This window comes from Lepisosteus platostomus, chromosome 27 (genome assembly GCF_059453375.1).
Source record: "Lepisosteus platostomus isolate fLepPlt1 chromosome 27, fLepPlt1.hap1, whole genome shotgun sequence".
In the NCBI taxonomy this organism is placed as follows: domain Eukaryota; kingdom Metazoa; phylum Chordata; class Actinopteri; order Semionotiformes; family Lepisosteidae; genus Lepisosteus; species Lepisosteus platostomus.
This window is the reverse complement of record NC_142637.1, coordinates 5,965,011-5,979,592: the sequence shown is the minus strand read 5'-3', so window position 1 is coordinate 5,979,592 and position 14,582 is coordinate 5,965,011. Positions and strand designations below refer to the sequence as shown.

At 44.5% G+C, this 14,582-nt stretch overlaps 1 protein-coding gene across 5 annotated transcripts; it reads left to right on the top strand.

Moving 5' to 3' along the window:
• Positions 1-1,603: 1,603 nt before the first annotated feature.
• tnfaip8l1 (tumor necrosis factor, alpha-induced protein 8-like 1) lies at positions 1,604-14,562 on the top strand. Of its 5 annotated transcripts, XM_088622538.1 has the most exons (3): positions 1,604-1,983; positions 4,639-4,818; positions 10,586-14,562. In XM_088622538.1, the coding sequence occupies exon 3, from the start codon at positions 10,591-10,593 to the stop codon at positions 11,149-11,151; it is 561 nt and encodes a 186-aa protein (XP_088478664.1). In that variant the 5' UTR covers positions 1,604-1,983; positions 4,639-4,818; positions 10,586-10,590; the 3' UTR covers positions 11,152-14,562. The 5 variants fall into 5 exon arrangements, with proteins under 5 accessions (XP_088478664.1, XP_088478663.1, XP_088478666.1 ...); XM_088622537.1 differs by lacking the exon at positions 4,639-4,818 and having other exon boundaries at positions 1,609-1,983; XM_088622540.1 differs by lacking the exons at positions 1,604-1,983; positions 4,639-4,818 and adding an exon at positions 2,478-2,828.
• Positions 14,563-14,582: the final 20 nt, after the last annotated feature.

Here is a 14,582-nt window from a genome sequence, read left to right as displayed (position 1 = left end):
ATTTCCAGGGGGAAAGTGACTTGGATACGACCCCTTCGAGTAACAGGCAAGATGCACCCTGGACGAGACGCCGGGGCAAACAGACACGAACACACACACACACTCAGGGCCAGTAAACCTACTGTACCAGCATGCTTTTGGACTGTGGGAGGAAACCCACGCGCACACTGGGAAGAACATGAAAGACTGGATATAGTGCGGGGAAAAAAAATCGCTCTTGACATATCGCGTTATTTCCCTTTCACATCTTCTCATGTCTTTTGCAATTATAGGCCAAGGAAAGGAAACCCAGCACTACGGATATAAAGTACATCAATCGCGATATAGGTTAGAATGTAATTTCTTTTTAATCAGAATTGAAATCCCCGATCATGTACTGTTTGCTAGTGTTTAACACAGGAAAACGTACAATGCCGAGCGTTTCCTTCCCCCCGCGTTAATATGACAAAGCAAATGTGCTGTGTGTCTGGATACAATGGGGCACGGCATTTAATTACAATATATATTTATTTACAATGCGTGTCTAGTTCGGAAATTGTCTTAAATACAGGAATTCCTCTAACAGGCCTCCATTCATGCGACGGAAAGCTGTAACAATACTGTCCAGATAACATCCGTCTGTTAATATAAGGGACCATGTCTGGTCCGCTCTGGGGCTGATTGGGAAACCCCACCGTGAAGCTTTCCGTCTGAGCTCATAGAAACACACTATATCAACAAACAATGGGCACCTATAGCTGTACGTGTTTCCGAAGAAATGACAGTTCATCTCTGCCACTTGGTCAAACCGAGATAATTAAAGGTTCAGGTCATGAGAAAATGTGTACAGCAAATCAGAGGCCGACTTCGACAGCAAGGCTGTGTATCTTGTTCCAGACTCCTACAACCCTTTGTGTACAGAAATACCTCCTGTTCTCAGTTTTAAAGGAGCTTGCATTTAGTACCCACATTTTGTGCCGGAAAACTGGCTTTTAATTTAGTCTTGATGTATATGCTAATAGTAATAATAATATTCATGTTGCATTTTGAAGCACAGTGGTTAGGACTGCTGCCTCACAGCTCTGCAGCCCATGGGTCAGTTCCTGACCTGGAGTGCGCCTTGCGCCCGTTGCTTGCCGGGATAATCTCCGGTTTCCCACCAACCCTGATCTAAAAGAGGCGTATTAGAAAATGGATGTTACGTTTTGTGGATATCTTGTTATCGTCAGTAGTAGTAGTAGTAGCATCTGGACTGCGATCTCTGCACCGTCAGGAAATGACATCATTTTATTTCTAAAACGAATAAGGACGTTATTAGTTTGGATTTCAGTTTTATCTTTTTTTAATTAAAAAACGTGAATGCGTGCAGCTGCAGCTCTGTTTGTTTATATTATAACAAATAAATCCCTCTCAGTTCCCTCCCATTGTTCTGCTAATGCCATTTCCTTTGGGAAACTGAGCCACGGAGCTGGGACCCGATTTGTGGATAATTACTGGAAACGGGGCTGGGGGCAGGGAAGGAATGGGGCGGGCACATTACGTTCCGTGCCTTATCCGATTGGGCAGATTACAGCAGGTCCTGTGCTGTCATTGGTCATCCACGTTGTCAATCAAGCGGCTGAAACTCCAGCCTCCCAAGTCTCCCAAGTTTGAAACTTTGTAAGGAGTCAAGTTTCAACCCCCCCATCTGTAACTGATCCCAGAGAGAAAAAAAACTTCTTCAATTATTTACAAGCTATTAACTGACACAGACCATACCGTCTAACGCAAGACGCGGATAAGCAGGGAATTAATTACCCGATTTCGACAAGTTAAGACTCCGACATTGCGAGGCGAAGAGAGAGAGAAAAAAGACCATTGTCTGATTTGGCCATAATGAAGGTCCGGGATTTTGCTGCGATGAAGATTTGAAAAAGCAACTCTTGAGTAAAGTTTACAAAACGGACGGAGAGGCGCTTCTTGTGCGTTTACGCGCTGTATCCGGTGTGCATTGAAGAAAGGAAGGTAAGACGTTGTTAATTTCAAATCTTAACCTATATTCGTGATAGATCGCATTTAAAACATGCCAAAGAACGCTTATAGGTAAGTTCTACATTTATTTCTTGCGCGCAGAGCACGGTTTTATTAATTATGGGGGGCGTTGCCATTAGGAGAGAGCATTTTAAATAAAAAAAAGTGTAGTAACGGTAGAATTAAAACGTTTAATCAGAGTTTACTTCCCCTCCTGGCTCCGCACGAGGTGCCGTTTCTTTGCCAGGTCTATAAACGTTTGAACTTCTTCACCGAACTTGGTGGTGGTCGTGTGTGCGATGTTCCCCGAGAGCTTGACAGCTGTCAGTGTCGGCTTGCTAGTCGAGATAAACAGAAGTAGCATGTCTGCTTTCTCTCACATGCGCTGCCTTTGTTTGGGGGGGGTCAAATGAATTTAAAAACGAGCGAGCGCTCTCCTGTCTCCCCACCCAGCAGATCGGTTAAAAAACGGAGATGAACTTTGGCCTCGCATTGACTCGGCGGCAGGGATGGCCGTCCTCAGCTGTGTGTGTGTTTCCACATACATGGGTTTGCATGAGAAAGCCTGAAGAGGAACTCTGCACAGCTGCATTAGTGTGAACGGAGATCGATTATCAGTATTTAATTTGTGCGTATGACGAAACGCAGCTTGTTTGGAGGGGAAACAAGCTGTATAGTTTTAGGGGCACTGGCGCGCGTGAAATATATCCTGTTTGATTTGTTGAGTCATAAAAACATCCTTAAGGAAGCACGATAAATCTTCGCCGTGCAATGTCTGGATCTGCTTGCCCCTCCGAACTGCACTTGAAGACAGATACCTAAAGCTGTATCTTCTTACGGTATGTTGGTAAAATAGGTCAAAGGAAGGGACATTGTTGTTGTTTTTTTTCCAAGACTTTGAAATGTTAATGTACCATTTGGTTTTGGTTTGGGGTACATCGTCGCCTCTGCGCTTCGTGGTTCCGTAAACGCTTTGAGAAACAGCTCACTTATTATTGCCTGGTCAGTTGCAAAAAGGCACCAAGAAACGATGAATACGTCACTTCGTTATCAGCTCTTTGCTGTGGGCTTCAAGTTAACCCCACCGGATGTCGATGTTAGGACTGCGTTTTCTAAATGAATGCGTCTTTCATTAGATTTTTCTCTCTCGCCTGCAGTGCATTTAATCAAAACAATACTATACACTAAAGAACATTTATTGGAAGCTTACAGTTCTAAATCTGTTTGCATAAATACGCTACATTCCTTTAGTTCTTTAGTGGGACTTTGTGGATCAATTCATAATAGTATAATCCCTTGTTAGATAATGACAGTCAAACAATAAATAATCCACAGACGCTTAATTGTGTTTTGCTGGGATGAATGCAAGAAAACACAGCGCCTAACATCTTAGTGATAAAGTGTGTGAACGTTCAGATTCCGAGAGCGGCAGCGAGGAAGCTCATCCGGGCGGAGCAGCTTCCGCGGTTGCCTAGGTAACCCGCAGATGCATCGCTTCCTTGGCAACGCCGGTCCCGGCTATGCGGGGACGTGAAATTTAGGAGAGGTGTGACTACCGAGGACCATGTGTTCTTCAACAGAACAGGATGACTAAAAAGCAAACACACCTGCCAGGTTTTACAGAGAAACGCTAGATCTGTATGTCAATAAACCTTAATTACAGGGATATAACCCAGAAGTAAATGCTTTCCTAAATACAACAGCTAAAGCATGTTGTTACACAAAAGATTACGTCTTTCCTTTGGAACCCAATAACACTATATTAAGTGAAACCTTTAGAAGTGTTGGTATTCCTTGTCAATGTAGATGAATTGTATTTGTTGCGCCGCGGCTGTACACTAGGGGGAGAAATTGCTATGTAGTTACCCGACATTGTACTGCGACTGTCGCCCCAGCTGGGTTATCGAGAATGCAAACGTCATTAAAACTAGATTATATAATATTACAAACGCCCTGAGAAAATAAGCAGTTACTGGAAAACAAAGCCTTGCAACTTCGTATGAATCCGTTATCGGGAAGCCGCCGGTTCCCAGTAAAGCGTTGAGTCAACCCAGAGCTCATCCCGGAAGACCAGCGCGCAAGGCGGACCTGACCGCTGGACAGATCACAGGGCAAACACACACACACACACACACACACACGTCCAGCTCAGAAACAGCAGTTACAACGGTTAGCATTACATTTGGACAGGAGCATGTGGCGAAAGCTGGCACTGGGAACATGCACACTCCACACAGAAAGTGCTTCCGTCGGGAACTGATCTCGGGATCTGTAACAGCTTTGAATATACTGCAGTAATTCTGGCTGCACAGGTATATTTGATTTTTTTCCACGCCAAAGTTGCATAACCAAAAATCCTCCCAAAAAAAGAGCAGTGAATTCATACCACACCTATTGCACCTGACTCAATTGCTTTTAGACTTTATGTCACCTTCTTTGTACTGCTTTCTGTTCAAGGTTTGTGGAAGTTATTTTTGCCTACGATATCATTAGGGTTCTGCCTGAAAGCAGCTTAATACACCTGCTGCATTATTGTCAAAGACCTTTTTCCCGCCTCGTTATGTCTAACAAAAAAGTTATGCATTATTAATTAGGGTTTTTTTGTTTGTTTGATGCCCTTAATAATTGATGATGCAATGGGCTGAGCAGATCCAAGTAAATCCGCCTTTGGACAGCTAAGCTGTGTTTTCCCTGCTTGGAATTCTGTGGAAACCCTGACAGACACAATGGCCAGAACGCAGGGGTGACGTGGAGATCGATTACAATACTGCGGGCGGCTCTTCCTCTTTCCTCTTGGCTGCACAGGCCCATGTCCGGAGGGGCTGGTAGGTGGGTAGTTCTGGATTCGAGCCACATCAAGTCAGTCGGTCCAGAGCTCATCCTGGTTTCCATGGCAATACGCAAACAAAGAGCCCAGTCCACCACAGACCCCTCTCCCAGCAAACACTGGTCCCCATTCCTACAGCTGGGTGGACAGGAGCCACTGGCTACAACATCAGCGTCTGTAGTGGGGACCCGAACCCACTGCCCACCTGTAATGAATGCAGGGACTGACGTGCAACTCTACACTGCCCGCTAGACTTGGAGGTAATTGGGTCAAAAATAACATTCAGAAATTCAGAGTCAAGTCAAAATAATCAAATATCCTCAAATCAAAAGTTCCTAAAAGAAAGTTCTCCGTCGACCTTGACTGAGATCACCTGCAAGATGTCCAGAGACTCACCCTCAAGGCCACATTGCTCCCTTTCCGGGGGGAGAAGAAAGTCAAACATTTTCTAAACATCTGGATCAGGGTCATGGAATCGAGAGCCCGAAGTCCAGGATTGAACGCAAGGCCTCAGCTCTGTGAGGCAGCAATGTTAGCCCCTGTGCCACCGTGCCCTCACTATCTTTAATAAGTTAGATATTTAATCATATATATGCGCAGTAGTTAACACTTGCCTTCCGCTCAAGGAAGGAGAAGAAATGAGATTCTGACAGCAGCTTGATTGTATCTCTGTGCACACAAACCCACAATGGGCAATTGCAGTCCTGCAGGAACTGCAGATATTTTTCAATTAGCAGCTGATTAAGGGTCTGACAATTCTGTTCCATACAATCATTAAGATCAAAGAAGTACAGTGGAAACCCAGTCCTCTGGAAGCCTTTGAGGATTGGGTTTTCTTAAGGCACTAGATCAGAAATTCCTAACTCCGGTCCTGAGAATCCAATAGGTCTTCTCTAGGTCTCCTTAAGTCACAATTGTAATAATATATTTTGATATAAACATGCTTCTTCTGTCGTCTCTATAGTTGTTTATACAGTAATAACTATATATATATATTTATGTGGCAAAGGCGCTATATAAATTAAACATTTTAGTAAATTGATTAATTTAAGGTTTGACTGGGATTGCACAGCCTCAAGCTGCGACTGTTTTTAAAGAGATAAGAAACCCGTTGGATCCTGAGGTCTTGTGTTAGAAACTCCTGCCTGAGATCATCAGATTCCAATGATATAGAGAAGAAGGAGAATTCCTTACACTTCTACACCACTTTTCTGGACACTCCACTCAAAGCACCTCACAGTTAATGGGGATCCCCTCTTCCAGTGTGTAGCCCCCACCTGGATGATGCGATGGCAGCCAGAGTGCGCCAGTACACTCCCCTCACACCAGCTCTCAGTTGGAAGGAGAGTAGAGTGATGAAGCCAGTTCAGAGACGGGGATTAATAGGAGGCAATGACCGGTAAAGACCAGTGGAAAATTTGGCCATAACACCAGAGTAACACCTCTACTCTTTTCAAGAAACCCCTGGGATTTTTAGTGACCATGGAGAGTCTGGACCTGGGTGTAACATCTCATCTGAAGGATGGTGTCTTTTTTACAGTATAGTGTCCCCGTCACTATACTGAGGCATTAGGACTCACACACTGCAGGGAGAGCGCCCCCTACTGGTCTCACTCACACCTCTACCAGCAGCAGCCTTAGCTTTCCCAGGAGGTCTCCCATCCAGGTACTGGCCAGGCTCACACCTGCTGGGCTTCAGTGGGGCCGCCAGCTGTAATTTGCAGGGTGATTTAGCTGCTGGCATAGAATGTACGAGCTCTTTGTGTCTGCAACAATGTGTTGTGGTCACACGCAGGCTGTACATGCACACTTAAGTTAAAAGACTTAAATAATAAAAAAGAAGGGAGTTGTTCCCGGGCGGATGAGAGTGAGGGCGGGCGGAGAGGAGGGAGGGAGGGAGGTCTTCCTCCCTCAGCTGGCGAGAATAGTGAATTCGCGAGCTCACCTGTCGTGGAAAGCAGACGGAGTGCTCCGCTGGCTTTAGAGGAGACCGAGTTACAGGTCAGGTCACACTTCTGCGCTGACAACCCCCGACATACCCAGACAGACACAGTCACTCAGTCCCACCATGGAACAGGACTCAGATTTGGACCTGCTGGATGGTGAGTCACGGAGATACTTGCTGGTCATATTGTGGGTCAATAGTTGGGGTTTTTCTGTGTGTGGGAAAGGGGGTCACCTTTCTGAAACACCGTCTTCCTGCATGAACAGAACAGTTTCCAGAGAGGAAAGATTCTGGGTACTAGATTTTACAGTTTTCTTATTCAACATTTTCTTAGTTTTGTTATCTTTTTTCATTTTATTCATTCCAGTCATTTATTCTGTTTTTGGCAATGTGATGTGAATGTTGTATTATTACAAGATCATAGCTTTCCCCCAGTTTATTCTAAGGAATAGTGAAGAAACATGGAATATGATAAAAATCCTGTTTTGTATGAAGTCCATGCTGTGTTTTGTTTAGATTAATTTAAAATTTAAATTTAAAACCATACATTGTATACAGTAGTGCCTCTTGTCCTGACTGGAGGATCTCATCCAGCTGTTCCTTGAAAGAAGGCAGGGATCTGGGTTCAGCATCAGAGCTTGTTCCACACTCCCACAGCCCTTTGTGTACAGTAGTGCCTCCCATCCTGACTGGAGGATCTCGTCCAGCTGTTTCTTGAAAGACGGATGCAACATGCCTGTGTAGTTTGTTCCAGGCTTCTTTAAACTTTCATTTTCCTGCACAAATGCAGAGTGTTTGTTAGTCAAGTTGATTGCAGGCACCAGTATTATTGTTTTTATCTCAGTTTAAATGTATTTAAGGAAATTGAACCAGGTTATTGATAGGTGTTGTTTCAACAGGCTTTTAAAGTACTTCTGCATAGATAGCAAAATATTAGAGAGGTGTAGCTACTTCAAAACTTATTACTCAATGCACGTTCCTAGGGGACCTGTTCATCACGATGAATTAATTCATTCTGTGATGAGTATGTGCAGATCAGCCTGTTCTGAATTGATGCAGTCTGAAGGAATTCATTATGTCAGAGGATAGCTGATCAGTAAGCTCTCTCAGACTACATACACTGCTGAGTATCCATTAAGACTTAACTTTGAAGTGTTAGGTTTAAAATATGGAGAAAAATAACTTGCTATGTGATTTGTTCCTATCCCTTTCTTGATCATTTGAGATTTTTAAATGGCACCATTAATGCCCAAATTAAGTGTGAACACTGACACACATAATCAGTTTCATGCTGTTTCTGAAGTGTGAGCAGCTCCTATCATCTTATTGTTAAAGTGCTGTAATGCAAATAGGACAACAGCATTTTCTCTCAATAGAAACTGAGATATGAAAGTGCAGGGTGCAGGAATTATGATATCTACCACACCGGAACCCAGCCTGACTCTTGCTTCCAGTTCTTGTTGCTTGGCTGCATTCCTCAGATTCCAGTCTGGGGTTTTCCTGGGAAAAGAGGCTGAATATCATTCTATTAGCAAAGCAAAGTAACCACATATCAAAAGATCCATTACACTGTGTTGTGCAGAAGCACTTAGTGAGACTAAATTACTTTAAATTTATTTTATTAACATCATATACATTTTTGCAGACCTTTCCCCAATTCCATTTACTGGCACTTGTTATAAAACATATGGTATACTGTGGTTTAATTAAAGTGGTCCCTTAAATGTATGCAGAGGCTTAATATCTCTTAGGCATGTATAATTCTAAAACACTCCCTCAGTCTTGCTAAGCCTTCAGCATGTTTGATTGAGGGATGACACTGGCTCCCTGCATCCCCACAGCAACACCGTATTTGTAGCCGCTTTGAATTTTTCCTGTCAGATTATGAGGCTTGAAAAAATGGATGTTTTTTTCGAGGAGGAAATGCAGAAATGCAAAAATGCTTTGTTATGCGCCTGTTTGTCAGCGAGGACCTGAGCTGCTGAGGCTGACAGAGGAGCATTGTGCTTGTTGCTGATGGTTAATGGCTGGGTCCTCCTGCACATTGCTGGCTTTGTATTCCAAACAGAGATAAGACACCCAACCAACAGGATCAGTAATGCAGACTTTGCATATCAGTACACAGCTTCTCCACACACCTATAGACTGTGGTATTGCAATAGACCTGGTTGCCCCTCCCAGCACACAGCTGCTAACTGACTTGTTTTTTTCTTAAATGTGCCAACAATAAATTAATCTTCTCTCCTCAGTCTTATCTGCAGCTTGAGAATGCGATCTCATTTATGTTCTTCAACCCCCATCCCCCCAAGAGGTCTCAGTGTTTTGATGATCACTGCTGACTTCTGAATGACAAAACACTTCAGAGCATAAAGGTTACAAAACAAAAAGGTGGCCATTCTGCACGTTTGAAGTAGTTTAGGCTTTGTGAAATGCAGTTGTGTGCTGCGTGGGCATACTGGCCAAACTATTCAGAGATGCCAGAAAACAAAGATTGCAGAAGCTGAGCTAAATGTGTAATACTGCTGCTCTTCAGATCAATAAAGACAGCAGAACTTACATCCATGATGCACAACACAGATTGGCAAACTCCTCGCAGGCAGTTTTGAACTTTTTCTACTCTTTAGTTGATGGCGAATCACCCACTAATATTTTTCCTAGCCTCGAAAGGTTTGGAAAATTACACATTTAATTCAGTATTTCCGGTGTCAGAACTGAGGCATCTAGAGTAGTGAAAGGGACTTAGCAGAGAAACGAACCCACTGTGTGGTTAAGGAAATCGGAGTCAGCACTAATTTATCCCCGTCCATTTACCAAAAGGCAGAACATAACGTAGTTATGTGTGGGACTGAAGTAATGTGCTTTTCTGTGTAACTTTGTTACTCGCACATCTGCGCCTATTTAAGTAGAGTCAGATTTCCGAGACCTCAGTGTGCTCCTCTGAGTAGCAGGAACCATATGTACTGTAGATCCTGAAGACAGAAAAAATCAGACCACACTATTCATGGATTGACTGAAAACGCCTACAAACCCCACTAGCCCCTCGCTCACTAGAAACTAGAATCTGCTTTCAAGCAGCCAGGTCTCCATCCTTTTCCTTTTCCTTCTCCATCCTTTACTTTTTTCTGCTACTTTTGATATTAACAGTGTAGATGTGTTTAGACAGGCATTCTCTGTCTATTTGCTGATGGGAGAGTGTTCAGTTTGTGCAGTGAGGTAGGGACGACAATTTAATATCTGGTGTTAAAAGACAATCCCCCCACTCCACTAGGAAATACATGCAAATAAGTCGAGGTTGATCTTGTGTGGGACAACTGAGAAAAAGGAAGAAAAACAAACTGATTAAGTTGTGGATTCTTTTTCAGGTGTGAAGATTTTACCATGAGCAAGTTTGTTCTGCTTTCTTTTTAATTATTCAGTGTGGAGTTGTCCCCTTCTTGTAACTTTTTCAGTAGGTATATCCTGTATATACAGGACTGTATATCCTGATCAATGTGATAGAGGGACTGTAGGGTGGCGTGACTCTCCCAGCTGAGTGAATGGTGGAATAACTGGGAAGATAATCTGCCCCAACCCCCCCTCTATATTGCAAGGATTGAGCCAGGGAGCTGCTACAAGGGTGTAGATGGGGTGGTGGGAGGGGTGCAACAGATATTTGCAAAGGGAAGTTCTGAGTGCGCAAATGTAAGATCTAACCTTCTTCCCGAACATCTCTTACAAAGTTCATGAAGTTTGCAGGCTGCCACAAGTCCTCACTTCTCCCTTTAATAAATGGACATGCTGTGAAAGCTTCCTGGCTTGAAGGAACTTTGTTTCTGTCCCTGTAGACTCCATGGACACCTTCAGCACCAAGAACCTGGCCCTCCAGGCGCAGAAGAAGCTGATGAGCAAGATGGCCACCAAAACGATGGCCAACATGTTCATCGACGACACCAGCAGCGAGATTCTGGACGAGCTGTACCGCGTCACCAAGGAGTACACCCGCAACCGCAAGGAGGCCCAGAAGATCATCAAGAACCTCATCAAGATGTTGGTGAAGCTGGGCGTGCTGTACCGCAACAACCAGTTCAACAGCGAGGAGCTGGGGCTGGTGGAGAGCTTCCGCAAGAAGGTGCACACGCTGGCGATGACGGCGGTCAGCTTCTACCAGATCGAGTTCACCTTCGACCGCCGGGTCATGGCCAACATCCTGAACGAGTGCCGGGACCTCCTGCACCAGGCCATTAACCGGCACCTCACCGCCAAGTCTCACTCCCGGGTCAACCACGTCTTCAACCACTTCTCCGACTGCGACTTCCTGGCCACCCTCTACGGTCCCACCGACGTCTACCGCCGCCACCTGCAGAAGATCTGCGAGGGCGTCAACAAAATGCTGGACGAGGGCAACCTCTGACCTCTGACCCTTGACCCTCCCTGGAGCTCCAGGGTCTTTTTTTTCCAAGTACATCTAAATATTATTTCTTGTTTCATTTCGTGTGTTTCTTTCCCATCTCTACATCTACTTAATAAGTCCAAAGGTGGCCCCACGATTGCAGATGTGACCTCACCCTTGAAATTCAGACTGCGATGAATCAAACCAGTCTCGATACTTCGGTTTCTCCCTGTGAAAAAATGTTCCACGCCATTGAAGTGCTTTCTGCTGGTCTTTTCTGTCTAAAGTGGATTGCTTGTGTGTCTTTTTTTATTTATTTTTTTTGAGAGAAGGAGAGGTAGGTTTTGAAACATGTAATCAAGAAGCTTTGACATTCAGACACATTTGTGTTTGTTCACGAAGGCTGTTTTGAGTCTGGTATTTTTGCATTGGAACCAAAGCTTCAGAGGCCTTTTCCAAATATCTTCCGCTTTCTGTTTTAGAAAGAATAGGTTTTGCATAGAATTGGTAACAAATCTCTCACAGAAATTTACCACTGTCTTAAGCATCCTGGAAAAATAACTAAATAGAGTTGAACAATAAATATTTAAGACCTCAGATAGGAAGATAACTGTCATAACTAATCAGCAAAACACTTAAGATCAGTTTTACACTCACCATGCAGAATCTCATTTGATTGTAGTTTTCTGCACTGATGAGCTCTGTTAATGATTTTGGTGTAGGAATTTGGACTTTATCTCCTTACAGTTTCCAAGTGTTCCTTCAAAGTGCCAGATCAGCTCAAGAAGAAATGGTTTATTCCATAGCATTTATTTTCTATGTTGGGGTTGTCGGACTCATATAGACAAAACACAGACACAGACAAATATATCCTCTAGAAAGAAAAAGATGAATCTATGCAATACCAAAAGGTTTTGTCTTATACAGGTAAATTCCTCACATACTGAAAAAAAAACATTAGTGAGAGTATTTCTGTAGGATTAGAGTGCAGCAGTATAGTCAATCAGTTTGCATTATAAGTTTGCAATGTTTACAGCCTGGGTCTCCCTGGTGTTTTTATGAATTTTTGGAATATCAAGGGCTTTTTTTGTTTTGCAACCTGTCGGACCAAAGAGAATGTGGGAATTTTATATTGGGACAAAGCTTTGTCAAGGCACCAGGAGTTCTCCGAGTGCATTAGCCTGGAAAACCAAGAAGGATTTGTCAATCAGTCCCCTGTGGAGCAAACTCAGAAATGACCCTGCCTGCCAGTAACGGAAAGGGCCTGTAAGCCAGGCCGGTCTTGCTCATTGACTGTTTTAGAACCTGAGTTTACAGCTGTATTTGTAAAAATAAAAAGAAACCGCAACTCTCAGTGCCTGTCACCCAAAATGAAACAGGGGACTCAGCCAGCTGGGCCCTGGAAATGAGCATCCTGACAAGATTATTCCATTGCTTCATCTGTCTCTTCTTCGGAAAAGGAAGAAAAGAAAACAAAAGCAAACTTGGTGCTCTGGTTTACTTTTATAGATCTGCCCCCCCATTATAAACAGTGTATTTAGCCTGCAAGGAAAGGGGAGTTGTGCCTCTTTAGTGGTTCACTTCTGATTTAGAGGGCCTCTGGGTTTTAGCTGTTTAGCGAAGGAGCTCGAGTGTCGGGGGGGGGGGGGGTTACGGCTCTGTGAAAATGTCCGAATGGAGTAATCGGTGGAAACAAGACGGGGGGGAGGGATGGGGGAGAAAAAGAGCTGCCCCCTCGAAAATCACAGAGCTCTGCTTCATCACCTCTCGTTCGGTAGCTCTCTGGCGGCTCAGGTGCGCTCAGGCCGGACTCTGAAGCCGCGACGTGGTGGAACTGACTCATCGCTGGGTGCAGGGAGGCCTTTGAAAAGCCTTGTGCGTCAGCCAGCCGCTTCCAGTAGCGCAGGCAGAGCCTGTACCTGTGCCCACAGTCTCCCTCCTCTTTGCAGGGGTGTTTGGCACTGCCATTAGGCTTGGAGGTGCTGCAGCCATCCCACCTAGCAAAAATCAGACTCTCAGACGAGACAGATACCTGAGCTCAATCAAATTCTTCTTCAGTGCTTGCAGGCTTCACCTCAAGGAACAGCCGCAGAAGTAGCTTCAGAGGCAGCTGGGGCAAAAACACACGCCAGAGCATATTGGAGCTCCACTTTCACCTGGGTGTTACCTCATTCTTTCCTTAACTAAACCGAGCACCCTCACACGGTGCAATGAGCTGGACAGCTCTGAACCCCAGCCCCCGCACACACACACACACCCCAAATCACCCATGCCGCTGTCTGTGCAGAGAGATTGGCGCTCGGGTGCACTGTGGTCCCGTTTCTCCCAAACAGGCCCTGGCTGGGCTGTGACGTCAGCCCGAGCACCACACTGTTTTGGAAACCGTGCGGCACCCAAGTTCCCCTAAAACACGGGCCAGTGGGATTTTCCTCCTCCGATGGTGCCGGATCGTCTTCTGAGGGCTCTCCGGGCAGCCAGAGGGTTGCCGAGGGGATTTGTATTTATTGTGTTTATGGGCTGGCGCTGGAATGTGAAGAATAAACATTCGACCGAAGAGAGGAAAGATACTAGTGGCAGCCATGGCAACGGCCGCCTAGACTGTTGCAGTCGACCATCACATGACCCCAGCACACGCTCGTTTCCACGCTGTTACATTCGCCACGGGTGAAACGCACAGCAAGGCGTGTCCACATTGCCTCATTTACCACCCTTGTGCGGTTTGTTCACTAAATACCTGGGTGTGTTCTGAAACACAATTCCTCTTTGATATTTAATGAGCCATCTGCCCTGCGTGTGCACCACCAACCCACATAGGAACCTTGCTCATTTTATTTGGCCAGAGCACTATTTAATTAAGCAGTATGCAGGCCTAGGTAATTATACCTGCATGGTTTGTTGGGGTTTTTTTAGAAATTGGGAGTCGTATCAGAATAATGGTAGAGAAACGTTTGATCCAGCATTTGCTGGTCACACTTGAGACAGAAACCATTAGCTGAGCAGCTTTTATTAGAAAAGGTCAGCTGGAACTCTCTCTATATATACACACACTGCATTGTCCTGATCTCTTCCACACCTTCTCAGGGGATAATGGTCTGACACAGCCTGTGCATTTGCTCAAAAAACGCCTTGGGAGAGGAGCACTACGGCCATCCCATTAGAAACTGAGAGTCTCCTCTACCTTCTCTGCAGATCCTGTGCCCAGCTGCTCTTGTGACAAGAAGTTCTGTTATAGAAACTCAGTCTTGTTTATTTCTATTTTTTATGTTTATATTTTTATGATGGATCTTTGTACCGTGCTTGTTATGGTTATTTTTCATCGAGTTCTTAATTTTTATGGAAGAAAATTAATGTAAATACAGCTGGTTTTTATTTTCTGTGTATTCCCTATTCTAGAAGAGTAAAAATATACTTTTTTGGGAGGAAAAAACAAAAGCTTTGCCTGTGGGTGTTTC

Bases quoted from the DNA above. Each gene is read 5' to 3' on its own strand.
- tnfaip8l1 (XM_088622536.1), top strand. From the start codon at position 6,885: ATGGAACAGGACTCAGATTTGGACCTGCTGGATG. The intron at 6,919-10,585 runs GTGAGTCACGGA...CTGTCCCTGTAG, and splicing joins AGATTTGGACCTGCTGGATG to ACTCCATGGACACCTTCAGC.